General features: G+C 37.0%; 1 protein-coding gene across 2 annotated transcripts in view; it reads left to right on the top strand.

Moving 5' to 3' along the window:
* AOX1 (aldehyde oxidase 1) overlaps positions 1–13,302 on the top strand; it is a 43,639-nt gene that overhangs the window by 8,856 nt on the left and 21,481 nt on the right. For both annotated transcript variants that reach the window (XM_075153569.1, XM_075153568.1), the window contains exons 8-17: positions 218–298; positions 1,418–1,562; positions 1,741–1,833; positions 3,619–3,770; positions 4,008–4,101; positions 6,585–6,694; positions 7,554–7,738; positions 8,897–9,059; positions 9,924–10,016; positions 11,986–12,155. In XM_075153569.1, the coding sequence (XP_075009670.1) occupies positions 218–298; positions 1,418–1,562; positions 1,741–1,833; positions 3,619–3,770; positions 4,008–4,101; positions 6,585–6,694; positions 7,554–7,738; positions 8,897–9,059; positions 9,924–10,016; positions 11,986–12,155 (1,286 nt within the window). The remainder of the gene's footprint in view (positions 1–217; positions 299–1,417; positions 1,563–1,740; positions 1,834–3,618; positions 3,771–4,007; positions 4,102–6,584; positions 6,695–7,553; positions 7,739–8,896; positions 9,060–9,923; positions 10,017–11,985; positions 12,156–13,302) is intronic.

Raw genomic sequence — 13,302 nt, 5'->3', positions numbered from 1 at the left:
CTGTTATGAACACTTCCTTCATCTCAGCAGCTCCAAATGGTGCATGGTAATTTAGCACCAAATCCAAATGATAATGGAATTACTAATTTTCTACTGACTTCAGTGGGACCCTCATGGTTTGTTTCTTGTTTTGCCTTTTTTTTTTTTTTTTTTTTTTTGGATGGAATTAATGATGAGAGAAAATTCTTGGTCTTCACTTGTTTTCTTTCTTTTTCAGGTTTCCACCAGACTATTTTCAATAGATGAATTCCAGCCCTTAGATCCCACCCAGGAGCTTATATTTCCTCCAGAACTAATGGTAATTTTTGCTCCTTATAGACTATTCTTAAGTTCTGTCTTTTCCTTAGTAGTCCTTAGTAGTTCATAATTCATTCTGAAGTCCTGCTTAGCAGCAAATCATCAGAAGAAATGTCATAATATTTTAATATAAATCCAAAATTGTATTTCTTTTTTTTTTCCAGTGATATTATTGAATATTCATGTACAAAAAATAATCATATTGGGAAAATGAATTTGCAGAGTTAGGTATTAGATGAGAAGAAAAAGAAGTAACCTAAACTCGGTTTTTAGTGCAGCAGCTGAAGATAAAAATTCTTCTCAGCAAACTGAATGGCAAACACTTTTTACCATTGGCAAAACAATGCATTTTCTCCATTTTGTGGCTTAATAGTTTTGTTAGTCTTTTCTGTCAAAATGGCAGGCTCAGATAGCCACCCAGACTGGGGAGTGTTTAGCCCCAGTGATTAAAGTAAGACAAAGATATAAGCAGCTGAAATAAGGGCACTGGAATGGAAAATGTCAGGCATCCTTAATTATTGACAGCAGTATTTGCCCTAGAAAAACTGAAAGCTGTTTGCTTTACATAATTGTCAGCCAAATTCTCTGTAACTAGCTGACTGCTTACGGAGAAAGACTGATAACTGTGGGACAGGGGTTCTTGACCGTGTATTTGTGCCACCACTAGTTCACAAGTATTTCCAAGTGATCAGTGAACAGTGCTAGAACAACGAGAGACACCCACATGCATGCTTAATGTAGAAAAGGATGCTGCTGCCAGTGTCATTGGTGACCTCCAAGCAAGCTAAGTGTGCAAACACCTCCCTAAGTATTTTTTATCACTTTTCTAATAATTTCAGCAATTGCAGGATCTATTTTTACTTTTTTTGCTTGGGAGCTGTTTATTATCAATCCTGTTTATTAACCCACTGGAATGAATTGAAGACATTTCACCCATGCAATCTAGAAATTCACCACTATGCAAAGAGCCAGCATAACAGTCCCATTTCTGTCCAATTTTGAAGGATTAAGTAGAACTTCCAGTGTTTAAGAACTTCTTTAGACTTTCAGTCCAGTGTCTGTTAGACCTTGCACTTGTCTATATGTCTAAATATTTAAATCTGCCATATTTCCCCATCAGAGAATGGCTGAAAATCAATCAAAAAGAACTCTGGTTTTTCATGGGGAGCGAATGACATGGATTTCTCCTGTAAGCTTAGATGAATTACTGGATCTGAAAGCTGCCCACCCCAAAGCACCTCTTGTGGTTGGAAACACCAGTGTGGGTATGTACACAATCAGAATGGCTCCTATTGCCATAGTTGCAGTGTGCGTGCGGGGAGTGGGGTTATCATATGGAGTTTATCATTCTTTTTGCATTTTCATCCTTAAGTTTACTCTCCATGATGTTGGAGTTGTCATTATGGAAAATGTCTTTTGTCTAAGTCTGTTCCTATCTGGTAGGACCTGAGATGAAATTTAGAGGTGTGTTCCATCCAATTGTTATTGCTCCTGCAAGGATCCAGGATCTGAATGTGGTGAAATGCACGGATGACGGTCAGTAGACTTTACTTTGTTTAGACATAGGAGATTCCTCTGCAGTAGGGGATGCTACTCCATTCTATAGTGCTGAAGGTGTGGAGTGCTGTGCAACTCATTCCGAAGCATGCTTGGTTCTTTCCCAGGTCAAGATGGCTGTGGCTACTGTCCCAGTGCTTGATAGAGTTTTGTCTTCATGACACAGTGTAGTACTGACCAGCAATATTATCCTGGGCCCCAATAGTCATAATAGTGCAAGGGTAATTATTCTGGTAATACTGGTTCTGGTGCTAAGTCATGCAGTATTTGTTTTGTGATCTCTGTACCACGCTATGCTGTATAGCAGAGAGCGAGCCATACAGAACCACAGAGAGAGCTAGCAACATTGCATGCTTGTCTACATTAGGAAAAAGGCTGTGATTAAACTGGCATAGCTAATACGCATTAACTAATCTTGTTCTCAATCACAACAGCGTTAATTATTGTAGATTAAAAATTTTGTACCTCAATGTATATATTTAAGATAAGCATGGAGATTTTTTTAAAGTTAGACTAGGTCTTAGTTTTTAAATACATTCTATTGAAATTAGAAGTAACAAGTAGAAATAGATTTAAACTTACTCTAATAGCCTAAATTAATTAAATATAAATGCGTTGTGCAAGTTTACTGCCAAAGTTTTAAGGAAAATCAAACCCTATGTTTGACAAAGGTTACTTGCTATATGCTTGAAGCCACTTTTTTGAAGTGGTGAACTGTATTTGACAATTCTGTCATTGCATTTAGAATATCTTTTTCATTTCAGATCAGTCATCCAATTCTAGTCAATGACTAGTTTGTTCTTAGCTGAAAAGTGGTTGGGAATTAAAAGAAGCAGAGAGAATATTTACTGCTTCTTTTAATCTATAAATAAAAACTAGTTATGAGAAGGTGAGACTTACTAGTTCTAAAATGAGAGATATGCAGTTTAGTTTGCCAGCCAGAAATAGTATTTCCTCTCTTTAATCAGATTTAAATGCAAAACATGTTTTGACTAAATTTTTGTTTTAAATACACAAAATCTAGTATTGCTGTACTTGATTAATAAAAAGCCATTTAAAAATTACATATCTCTTGATTTATATTTTTGATTGAATTCCAGTGTTTATTCAAACATTCATACATTACATAAATAAAGTCTATTAATAATTTTGAATAGAAAGGCACTGTTTACCATTTTATAATATTGCAATTTTTACAAAGTATAATCTTTAAAAAAAATGTATAACTACTCAAATAAATGCATATAGTTACAGCTTGTCTTTCCAGTGGGAAAAAGAATACCATATTCAGTGTTAGGACTGTTTCTTTTTTTTTGCAAATACTACCTACCTATACCTTAGGAGAATAACTAGAATGTACATACGCAAAGCAAGATCACATTATGATGAAAATAATGTTTAAAAATAGGAAAAACTTGTTAAAAGCATTTTGAAGCTGACTCACCTTTGCGTGAAACATCACCTAAACATTTACTCGATCAAAGTTGGTGCAAGGGAAGCAGTTGGAATGGGCAGCTGGAAGCTGAGAAGGGATTTCCCTTTTAGTAGAAGTGGTGAGCTATTAGCTCAATTTCATCATTTCATGAAATTGTACCCTCAGTCTCCTGAAATGAAAGGTCACAGTACCTTTAATATGCAAAGGCTCCTCTCCTTATATCTGCCTGTATTGCACATGAGGAGTCCTAGCTCTGCAGTCTGAATATAGTTTAAGACCCAGGCAATAAAGCAATGCGCACATTATGCTTTCATATCTTTTGGTTACAGGATTAACTCTGGGAGCTGCCTGCAGCCTCTCTCTAGTGAAAGACATCTTGACAAATGCCATCTCAGAGTTCCCTGAAGAGAAGACAAAGGTTTTCTGTGCTGTCTTGCAGCAATTAAGAACTCTGGGTGGAGAACAGATAAGAAACGTTGCTGTATGTTATGCATCACTTGCAATAACAATTGTAACAAATTGTAACAAATGTGCAATTGCTCCTGACAATATGTAAACTTCCATTTTTAATTCTGTTTTTAGCAGTGAATTTTCTATCAATACATCTTTTTTGAGCTTTCGATATGTCTAAATTTATGTATAGTCTGCATGTTATATTGTCACAACATAAAAATGTGGAGGTGATGGAGAAAGGTGACATACATTTCTGTTTTTCAAGTCATTAGGTGGAAACATCATAAGTAGAAAATCAACCTCAGACTTGAATCCTATTCTGGCAGCCAGCAACTGTATGCTCAATCTGGCTTCAAGAGGTAAGCGGAGATAGTCTGCCTCTGTAGTAGTGCCAGAGGTACAGGATCCTATTGTACAGGGAGAAGGGAAGTAACAACAGGTGAGCATTTCTTAAGGGACCCTTTTCTCATACAAGATCACATTTGCAAGAGAAGCAATTTGCAAATGAAGAACATGTCAAAGATTCTCATGTCCAGGGTAAGCATTCAGACCAACCAGATCCCATGTACTTCTGTGGGCAGTGAGTTACTATAAGCACCGTTTGAGTAGCTTCACCTCCCTGGTATTTTTTTTCCTGTAACAGATGCTTTGCCCTGGTTTTAAAATCACCCTCTTGCCCTGAGAAGAACTCTGGCTTCTCATTCCTTACAGATACTTACTTCTGATACAGGAACCACTAGTCCAACACCTTTTTCCATGCCCATTTCCTCAGTTTCCTTCCATCACTGTATATATACTCCCCTCTACCTGCTCCTTTTCTTGTGCCTTACCTTACCATTGGAAGGTTGATGAAATTATTGGTAAACAACTGGTGGCCTGGAATTACATGCTCTCCCTTCTAGATGGCTTATGTCCTTTTTGCCCTTGATCCAGGCAGGGTGCATGTTGCCATTTTGGACCATGTAATACTCCACTCAACACCCTGAAATACACGTTCTTTAAGGGGTTGTTTCTGAGCCAGGATTTCTTGGAACAGATACACAAAAACTTACGCTGTGTGATTTCCATGACTTCTTCCCACATAGTTTGGCATTGAGAGGAAAAATACCTGTCAGAAAGTTGTTCTGACAAGTGAAAGTACAAACATTTGCATCTTCTTAACAATTCTAATGATGTACCTACTTATTTGAGTGATGAATAGGATCACCGATTGATATCTCTTTCTCTTAACCTGACAGAACTTTACTGCTGGGAGAAGGTTTTAGGTGTTTTTGCAGGTTTTTAAGATACTACTTTACCAAATGGTAGTCAGTGAAACATAGCAAAAGTGGATTGTTCAAGAAAAGGAGGTTGCAGAAACACTATTAGTTCTTAATATTTATATTAGATCACTCTGTAAGAGAAAATGCACCTTCCTAGATCCTGGCAGGCTCACAGGTGGGATTGGACAATAATCTTTATATATGTAAACCAAATGTATTCTGGATGGAATTGCAAAGGCAAAAATCCAGAAACACCAGTGCTGCTATTCTTAACAGTGTTATTTTTCAGATTCACACTTCAGCAAAATAAAATTCCTTTACTAAAATTTTGCTGTTACACTAGTTATATTTGAGGAATGCAATTTTAATGATAAATTATATTCTAGGATGAACAGGTTACAGTGTCACCATCACACATAACATGAAAAACATGAAGAAAATAATCTTGCTGTAAAGCAACCAGTCTTGAAGTATCATGTTCTTTGAATGTGAGGGGAGTATTTTAATATATGAACCTTTTTAAAATGGCACAGAAGATTATCTGGTTATAGAAAGTCTTGGAATAGGTCAGGTCTACTGCAAGATAAACATTGCCTAGTAATAAGAAATAATCTATTTGAAAATGCATTGGACCATTTAGGTAGCATGTGAAAAGTACAAAGGACACTGAAGACTAGTAAAAAATACACTTTGACTTCATCTGTCAAATGCACGTGGTTAAATTCCATACTGGTGAATCACTGTGGATTTCCATCAGTACCATGTTTATGCCTGTGTTCTTGCAGAATGACAATGCTACTTGACAATTGTGTTACTGGTACAGTTGCAGTCCTATCAACAAAACTCTCTGAGCCAATGGAGCTTGTTTAATTAATAGAATAATTATATATGTTAAAATGTTGCATTTCCAGAAGGCTTGCTAACTTAACTGTGTAGTTATATTGGCAAACCCAATGTAGCATAGATGAAATTTAAGTGTTCAAAGGGCTCTTACAGATATAGGTTTCTTGCAGAATTTTGTCCTCTTCCCTTTTGAAAATTCCATCTTTAATAATATATATCATAGAATGAAAAACATAGTCACTTTTAGAATAATCTACCAAAAAGAGAAAGGAAAAGGCAATAGCATTTATTCCCTTTTGGACTTCTAAAAGTGTTCAGAATCTCAGAACAAAAAAAAAAAAAAATTCTTTTTTTTACTTTTGCAGCAGTTCCCTCCCATTCAATTTTCTTCCTCCTCCTTTATGTTTTAGAAGGAAAGCTAGTGGTGACAGCAGCTGCAGAGATTTGGAACAGATTGACAGGAGTGGGGATGGGATCATCGTGGCAGTATCAGAAGGGAGGATTATGGAATGGGGATTGATCTCTGGGCACTTTCTTAGGACTCTGGCATTATGATATTATGGAAGATGGAGCAGTCATTTGTATTTATAGAGCATACCGCTGATAATTTGTTGTGTAAACTCGGCAGTTGTTATTTACTCAGGAAGGCTGCAGGTATTTCTTGCCAATTAAAATATGATTGATGTATGTTAATTGCACAATTGTACAAAAGTTTCTGGATTTGGAATTTTTTTTAGGAAGAAAGCGACAGATTCCTTTGAGTGATATTTTTGCAGATGGAGTTGGTAACAATACCATTGCGCCAGAAGAGATCCTAGTTTCTGTCCATATTCCCCATTCTAGGAAGGTAAGTTACTAGTTTGTTTAGATTTGCTTTATGCAGAGTTAGAGACTATTAAATAAAGAGCAGGAGGGGACATAATCCCTATGTTTAAAGTAACACTATTACTGCTCACTTTCTGAATTCCTTACATTTGATCCTGCAAGTGCCATACTATCTCCCAGTTTCAGCTAAAAAACACAACTCAGCAGGTAGCTGGTGATATATAAAGAGTGATATTCAGACAAAAGCTTACCCTAAAATGATGAGGGCAATCGCAATTGTCTAGACCCCCTACAGAAAGGGGTCTTGGACAAGCTGCCATAGTCCTCACTAAAGCAGGCTGCTCACCTGTGATATGGTTGGCATCAAGCAGGTAAAGCATTGTCATCTCTTGAGGATTTTTCTTAAAATGAGATAAGATTGGACATGTGTGTGGTGCTTCCATAAACGGTGCTGAACTGAGTAATAGTCTTTAACTGGTATTGTGTTTGCAAAAGTGGATATGGGATCTTATAAGAGAATTATGGGTCACATTATCCAAGTACTGAAGTTTGGCAAGACTTTGAAGACTCTAGGCTTTTGGTCTTGTTATAAATGCAACTCCACTCCACAAGATCCCTGTCTTCCAGCTACCTACCACGAAAAAATTTAGGTCATCTGAACTGTGTGGATGATGGAGGGTTGGGTATGGGCTGCTAGAAAATCAAAGATGGTAAAGCTACTGAAAAGTCAAGAGAAGGAAGTGTATGGTCTTGAATGCTCAGGAAGTTGAATTTGTGCGCTTCATTTTTTATTCTTGTGCTTCACGTAGTGCAATAACAAGTTCTGCTTTCAGATACTTACATGTCTGCAATGTTACCTGCTTGTGTCTGATCTTGCTCAGGGGGAGTATGTCTTTGCATTTCGACAAGCGCCAAGACGGGAAAATGCTCTCCCAATAACCAATGCTGGAATGAGAGTCCTTTTTGAAGAAGGTACAGATGTAATAAAGGATTTAAGCATTTTCTATGGAGGTGCTGTCTCAACCACGATTTATGCAAAACAAACATGTTGGACACTTATCGGAAGGTACAATTTCTCTGCCTTCTCTATATCTCTGAATAAAGGGACTTTGAGAGCTTGGGTGTACATTCTTGGAGCACGAAAGTACAGAAAGATTTCACTTGTCTGGCTGATGCTATGTATGTTCAAGTGAATGATCTGGTCAAACCTTAATGATGACTTTTCAGGATTGTTACATTTTGGAGCCTGCACATGGGTGCAACTCCTGTTTGAAGTATGCAGAGAGATATGAGATATGAGCTGTGAGATAGGTGGATGAGGTATACGTAATCAGTTGTGCACCTGAACCCAAGCATTGGTAAATGATGCTGTATCCCGTAGGTTTGATAATTCCCTAGTATCAGTGTTCTTGAGTCCTTCAGTTTGGCTCTAATAGATACAAAGTTTGAGAACTTCAGATGTGCCCAATAAACTTAGGAGCACAAGCCAAGCCTTAACCTTTTCAATATCTCTTCATCTACAAGATCCTAATAATCTCTGAAGTTAAGCCCTGACATTCCCTTCCACTCTGCAGCATCTTGCCAAGATTTGGAGGAAAAAAATTACAAATAATTCAAGCAGTATAAAACCATTTATCTAAACAGAGTCCCACTGGACTCTCTTATCATTTAGTATGCAACTGTTTCACTAGTTGAAGTACTCATTATTTTTTGCTGCTTTACATGATTAAATGTATTCTAACAGAATTATATTTTGATATCTAGGGTTGTGTAACTATGGAGAATTAACTTTGTTGAAATACTTCAAGGAGACAGCCTTTTCAGAAAATGTAACAACTATCCAGCACTAATCAGATCCCTTGAAAGCATCTACAGTTTGCATCAATATCGTTATCCGCTTTTCTTTAAATATAGGACAGTATCTGCAGAATAGTGATAGTCTGTAAGACTGTTAAATCAGGTGTAAAGCTGTAATAGTTTTTATTTATTTATTTATTTTTAAAAGGCTGGCATAGCACTCAATTCCATTGACTTAAGGGACCTCACTTCTGTGAGCAACATTGACCTACACTGTTTTCAAAATTGCAGGCCATTATTAAAATCAATGTTTTGGCTTTATTGTGAGCAGGATTATGCCTGTGGTCCACAGTACGAATGTATTACTGCAATTTGTATTTATTTTTTTGAGTCCTGGTCTGATTGTATCTATTATTCTTCCTGACAGACACTGGAATGAACAGATGTTGGATGAAGCTTGCAGACTAGTTCTTAAAGAAATTGCTTTTCCAGGCTCAGCCAGTGGTGAAAAAGCAGACTATAAGAAAACTTTGATAGTCAGTTTCTTCTACAGATTTTTCCTGGAAGTATTGCAGTCATTAAAGACAATGGTAAATTAGTTCTCCATGTCTGCTTTTGTGCAAGCAAATGAAAGGGTTTTTTTCTGACTACTGATGCTTGCAATTTGTACAATGTGCTAAATATTGTCTTTGGGGTTCAGATCTACAGAAAAACGTAAGCGCTTAACTCCCAAAGAGATTGATGGAGAGATGCCCATTTAACTTCTAGGTGCTCAGATATCTTTACTTTGAACATTAGACTTTAAAAAAAATTGAGCAATGTTAATGCAACAATATATCAGTATTGAGCTCCCAGGCCCTAAGAAAACATACATGAGGTCTTACTCCATCTGCCTGTAGTTCAAAACATAAATAGACAGAATAGAAATAAAAGCTTTGGGAAGTAACTGTAGATGTTAAACAAACCCTCCTTCTTGTATGAGTTGTTGACTGGGAGAGGAGGACTCTAAAATTTCACTTCTCAATACATTCTAGGTGAAATTTACTTATTTTTGTCTTAAATCTGTTCTTATGAGGAAACATATCCCTTTTGCCTTTTTCTTCTGCGTTACCTTGAGCTCTTTCCTCTGAATTACTGTTACTAGGTAGTTTATTATTACCAGGAATGATTCTGTGCCAGATTTGATTAGACCTCAGAACAAAGCTTTTCTGACTATACCTGCTTTATGTTGCTTACTTTAAACAAGCATATTTATTGAATCCAATATATTTTTAAATATTATTTAGTGAAATCTCAAAACTACATTGTTTTAAAATTGTTATTTTAGAGCCTTTCTAGCTTGTGAGAGTCTTGAAGGAATTTCCTGTATAAAGAGTTTGTATTTGGTGATTTTGGTTGTTAGCTTTTTTAATTGGAATGTTCAAAATGTGAGTAGTAATTCACTTCCTTTTCAGGATCCTTGCCACTATCCTGGCTTACCTATGGAATATAGAAGTGTCCTACAAGATTTCAAAACCAAAATGCCCCAGAGTATCCAAATATACCAGGCAAGTGATTTTATTCTAAGATTGTTCTGTGCTTTATAAGACTTGGTAAAAAGTCACGGTTCGAGCATGACCCTTGTTGAGAAACTCAGGTACAAATTTTCCAAAGGATTGAAGACAACAGGCTCTTAGTGGTTGGTTTTAACTGTATCTCAATTAGAAAAACCTTGTCTGTAAAAATAGATTCATACGGGTATACTCACTTCTTCTAAACAGTTCTCAAAAGATAAATATGCTGAACAAACTCCATTGTCAGCCTGCATAAACATGGTATATTGCAGTGTGCAATGCAATTGGAAAAAAATTAGAAGAAAATAAAAAAGATTGAAAAGCCTAAGTCTATAGTTATCACTATAGTATTCTTGTCTCAAGATACACTTTTCTTAAGATCTTAGAGGGCTCTCAGGTCTTACTGTAGATTTAGATGTCAGGATGGAGTTTGTGATGGCTATCTGATCAAATTAACAAGAGTATTCAAGGAGCAGTCAGCAGTAGAGGGCAGCAAAGAACACCTTTTGGATTTTCTGAGATAACCCTCGTGGTTAGATCATGGTGGGAACTCCTGCAAGGAGTTTTGATATTTTGATACCCTCAACACACAAGTAAAAATCTCAAGTTTTTGAAAACCTAAAGAAAATTCGAATGAAATCTAGGTAAACATCTTTTTTAATTTTCAGATATTCTTTAGAATAACATTTTAGCTTTAAATACCTTAAATTTGTTCAAGTCGTTATCTTCAGCTTCCTTCAGAGTTATCGTTAAAAAAAAGACACTACAGACTTATAAAAGGGGCCAGGATCAAAGGAACTAGTTCTTTATGACTTTCAGCAATTTATTCCCCAGCTGCAAGAAAGTGACTAAACAACAGAAATTGAAACAATTTGTTATTCAAATCAGTTGGCACGGAGCAAAAGAAATTATTTAGAAACCCAGAATATCTGTTTTTTCCCTTTAAATTTTTATCTAACTTTATCTAACTTTTAAACTTTTATCTATCTTTTGTCTGGAGTTCTTCATCTGAACATTATTAAGCTTTTAAAATTAAGGGGGGGGGAAAGAATGCATATCCTGAAAGATAAATATCTGGTCATTTTGTTAGTGGAAAAGCTGAGACAGCCATTTGAGAAACTTTAGGCACCCCAGTGAAAAATGTCTGTTCTTGGCCTTGGGCTAATAGCAAACAGTGTGCCAGAAAGTGCAGGAGGTAGAAATGTGTAGCCAGAACACTTGTGTGCTGGAAGCTATAGAAGAAAAAAGGTTTTGAGTTGTGAGCAATTAACTAGTTCTAAATGTAGAAAAGGAAAAATTTAGTGAGAACACTGACCCAGAAATTGGAAGAGTATTCTGGAAGTTGGCAACAATTACTTGGTGTAGCAGAATTAACTGGCAACACTGAATTAACTTTCAGGAAAGACTTAGCAAAATAAGGTTAATAAGGCACTAAATTAATACACAGGTGCAAGGAAATAAAATTGGGAAGGAAATATTTAAACAACTTTTCCTCACTGATTTACATTGATCAGTTGCCATCCTTCAGCGAGTAAGACAAATCCTAGGAATCACTGCAAATAGCTCAAAATACAACACCAGGCACTGATAAAATACAGAGCAGAATCTTGTGAGAATAGTTCGGAAAATTATCAAAGCTTCATGACACCAGCCAGTAAGGGAAGAAACTGTCCTTCTGAAAAAGAAGTGCTGTTTGTATCACTTTGATGTAAATGATTAAGGAAAAAAATTCAAGTAGACAAACCTGTGCAAGGGTCTCGGAAGGCTCCTTAAGACAAGGAATAGAAGAAATCCCCAGGAGCAGCAGTCAGGTCTGCATCCACATCTGTTTTCAATATTGAACCAGAAGATGATAATCTGAACAGTTGTTCCTTCACATGATTTTCTGATTACTGTAAGAATAACATGACCATTCTTTTTTTAACTGTTTGGGGGTGGGGGGTGTGTATTTTTGACTGTTCAGGACATAGAGCCGAGTCAGTCTCCCCAGGATCCAGTAGGACGGCCCATTATGCACCAGTCTGGAATTAAGCATGCCACTGGTGAAGCAGTTTACATTGATGATCTTCCTTCTGTGGATGGGGAGCTCTTCCTGGCTGTCGTCACTAGTTCCAGAGCTCATGCTAAGATTATGTAAGTGTTCAAAGTGTATCTGAAGAAAGTCTTACTATGAATTGCTGTCTGGGATTTTTAGAGCAGACTAATGAGTTACGTGTATACAGAACAGCATGCCTGATACCCGCACTGGCTCAGGTGTTGGAAGCAATATTGTCACTCTAGTGACAAATAGAAGGCTCTATTTGGATTTAAGTGTCTCCCTCCATATTACTGTACTAATAAGGTTGAACTGTTTCTGGTCCATGAGCCAGCCTAGAGCTAGCCTAGGTACCTCCACAAAGTGCTGAGTAGTGCAAGCAGGCACCAAAACTCAGCTTCACCAACGTAGCTTTGAAATCTCAAATCTATTATGAAAAAAGAAAATTGTTCAAAATGTAGGAAATGGTGTTGCAACATTGCAGCAACAAGGTAGCAAAGCTCACATGAGGCCTTATAGGAGAGGAAGGTAGGAAGAGGATTTTATTTTGAAAGAAAACTCTTTTCACTTATGTTTTTGCACTGCCAAGATACACCTATTCTAGCAGTTTGTTCAACATTCAGGCACCCAAATGCACATATCCAAGTTGTCTGCCCAGCATTTAGGCACAAAGACATGTATCCAGGTGGTCTGGTCAGGATTAATTGTGATGACAGAGAGGACTGAGGCTGCTAGCTGCAGAGTCCTTGTCATATTTCCTGGCTTATTCTTAGGTTGGTGATAGTATGCTGGGTTTGGATGTGCTCTTTTTGGTACCGTCAAGGAGCTGACATCACCCCCATCTCCGTGATTCAGTAGGATTTATTCACTTTCCTTTGTCTTCTGATCTGGGTGTCCAGAGAACATGCCTGTAGATGTGCTGGGATCTTGATGACCTGCTGAACTAGGTGCTATCAAAACATGCCATTCTTATAGACCTTCTGCCATTCTTTCTGATCCTTCTACACCCTCACATTTCCATTCATTCTCCATTTATAGTGGTCTTGCCATTTTTATTATAATTCTCTACATGAACTCTCCGTTTTTTAGATGCTTATTTGTATCAGTTTGATATCTGTGTAGGCTGTGAGGTCTTAAAAAATTGCAGTTGTAGCATCATGATTGTGCAGTGATTTTTATTAAATCAATGCAGTTCAGGCAGTCTAATGTGCCAGTGACTTCCCTGTTGCATCTAGAGTATTTCCT

This window comes from Calonectris borealis, chromosome 6, assembly GCF_964195595.1.
Source record: "Calonectris borealis chromosome 6, bCalBor7.hap1.2, whole genome shotgun sequence".
NCBI lineage: Eukaryota > Metazoa > Chordata > Aves > Procellariiformes > Procellariidae > Calonectris > Calonectris borealis.
Note: the sequence above shows the minus strand (reverse complement) of the source record. Positions and strands in the feature narration are given on the sequence as shown.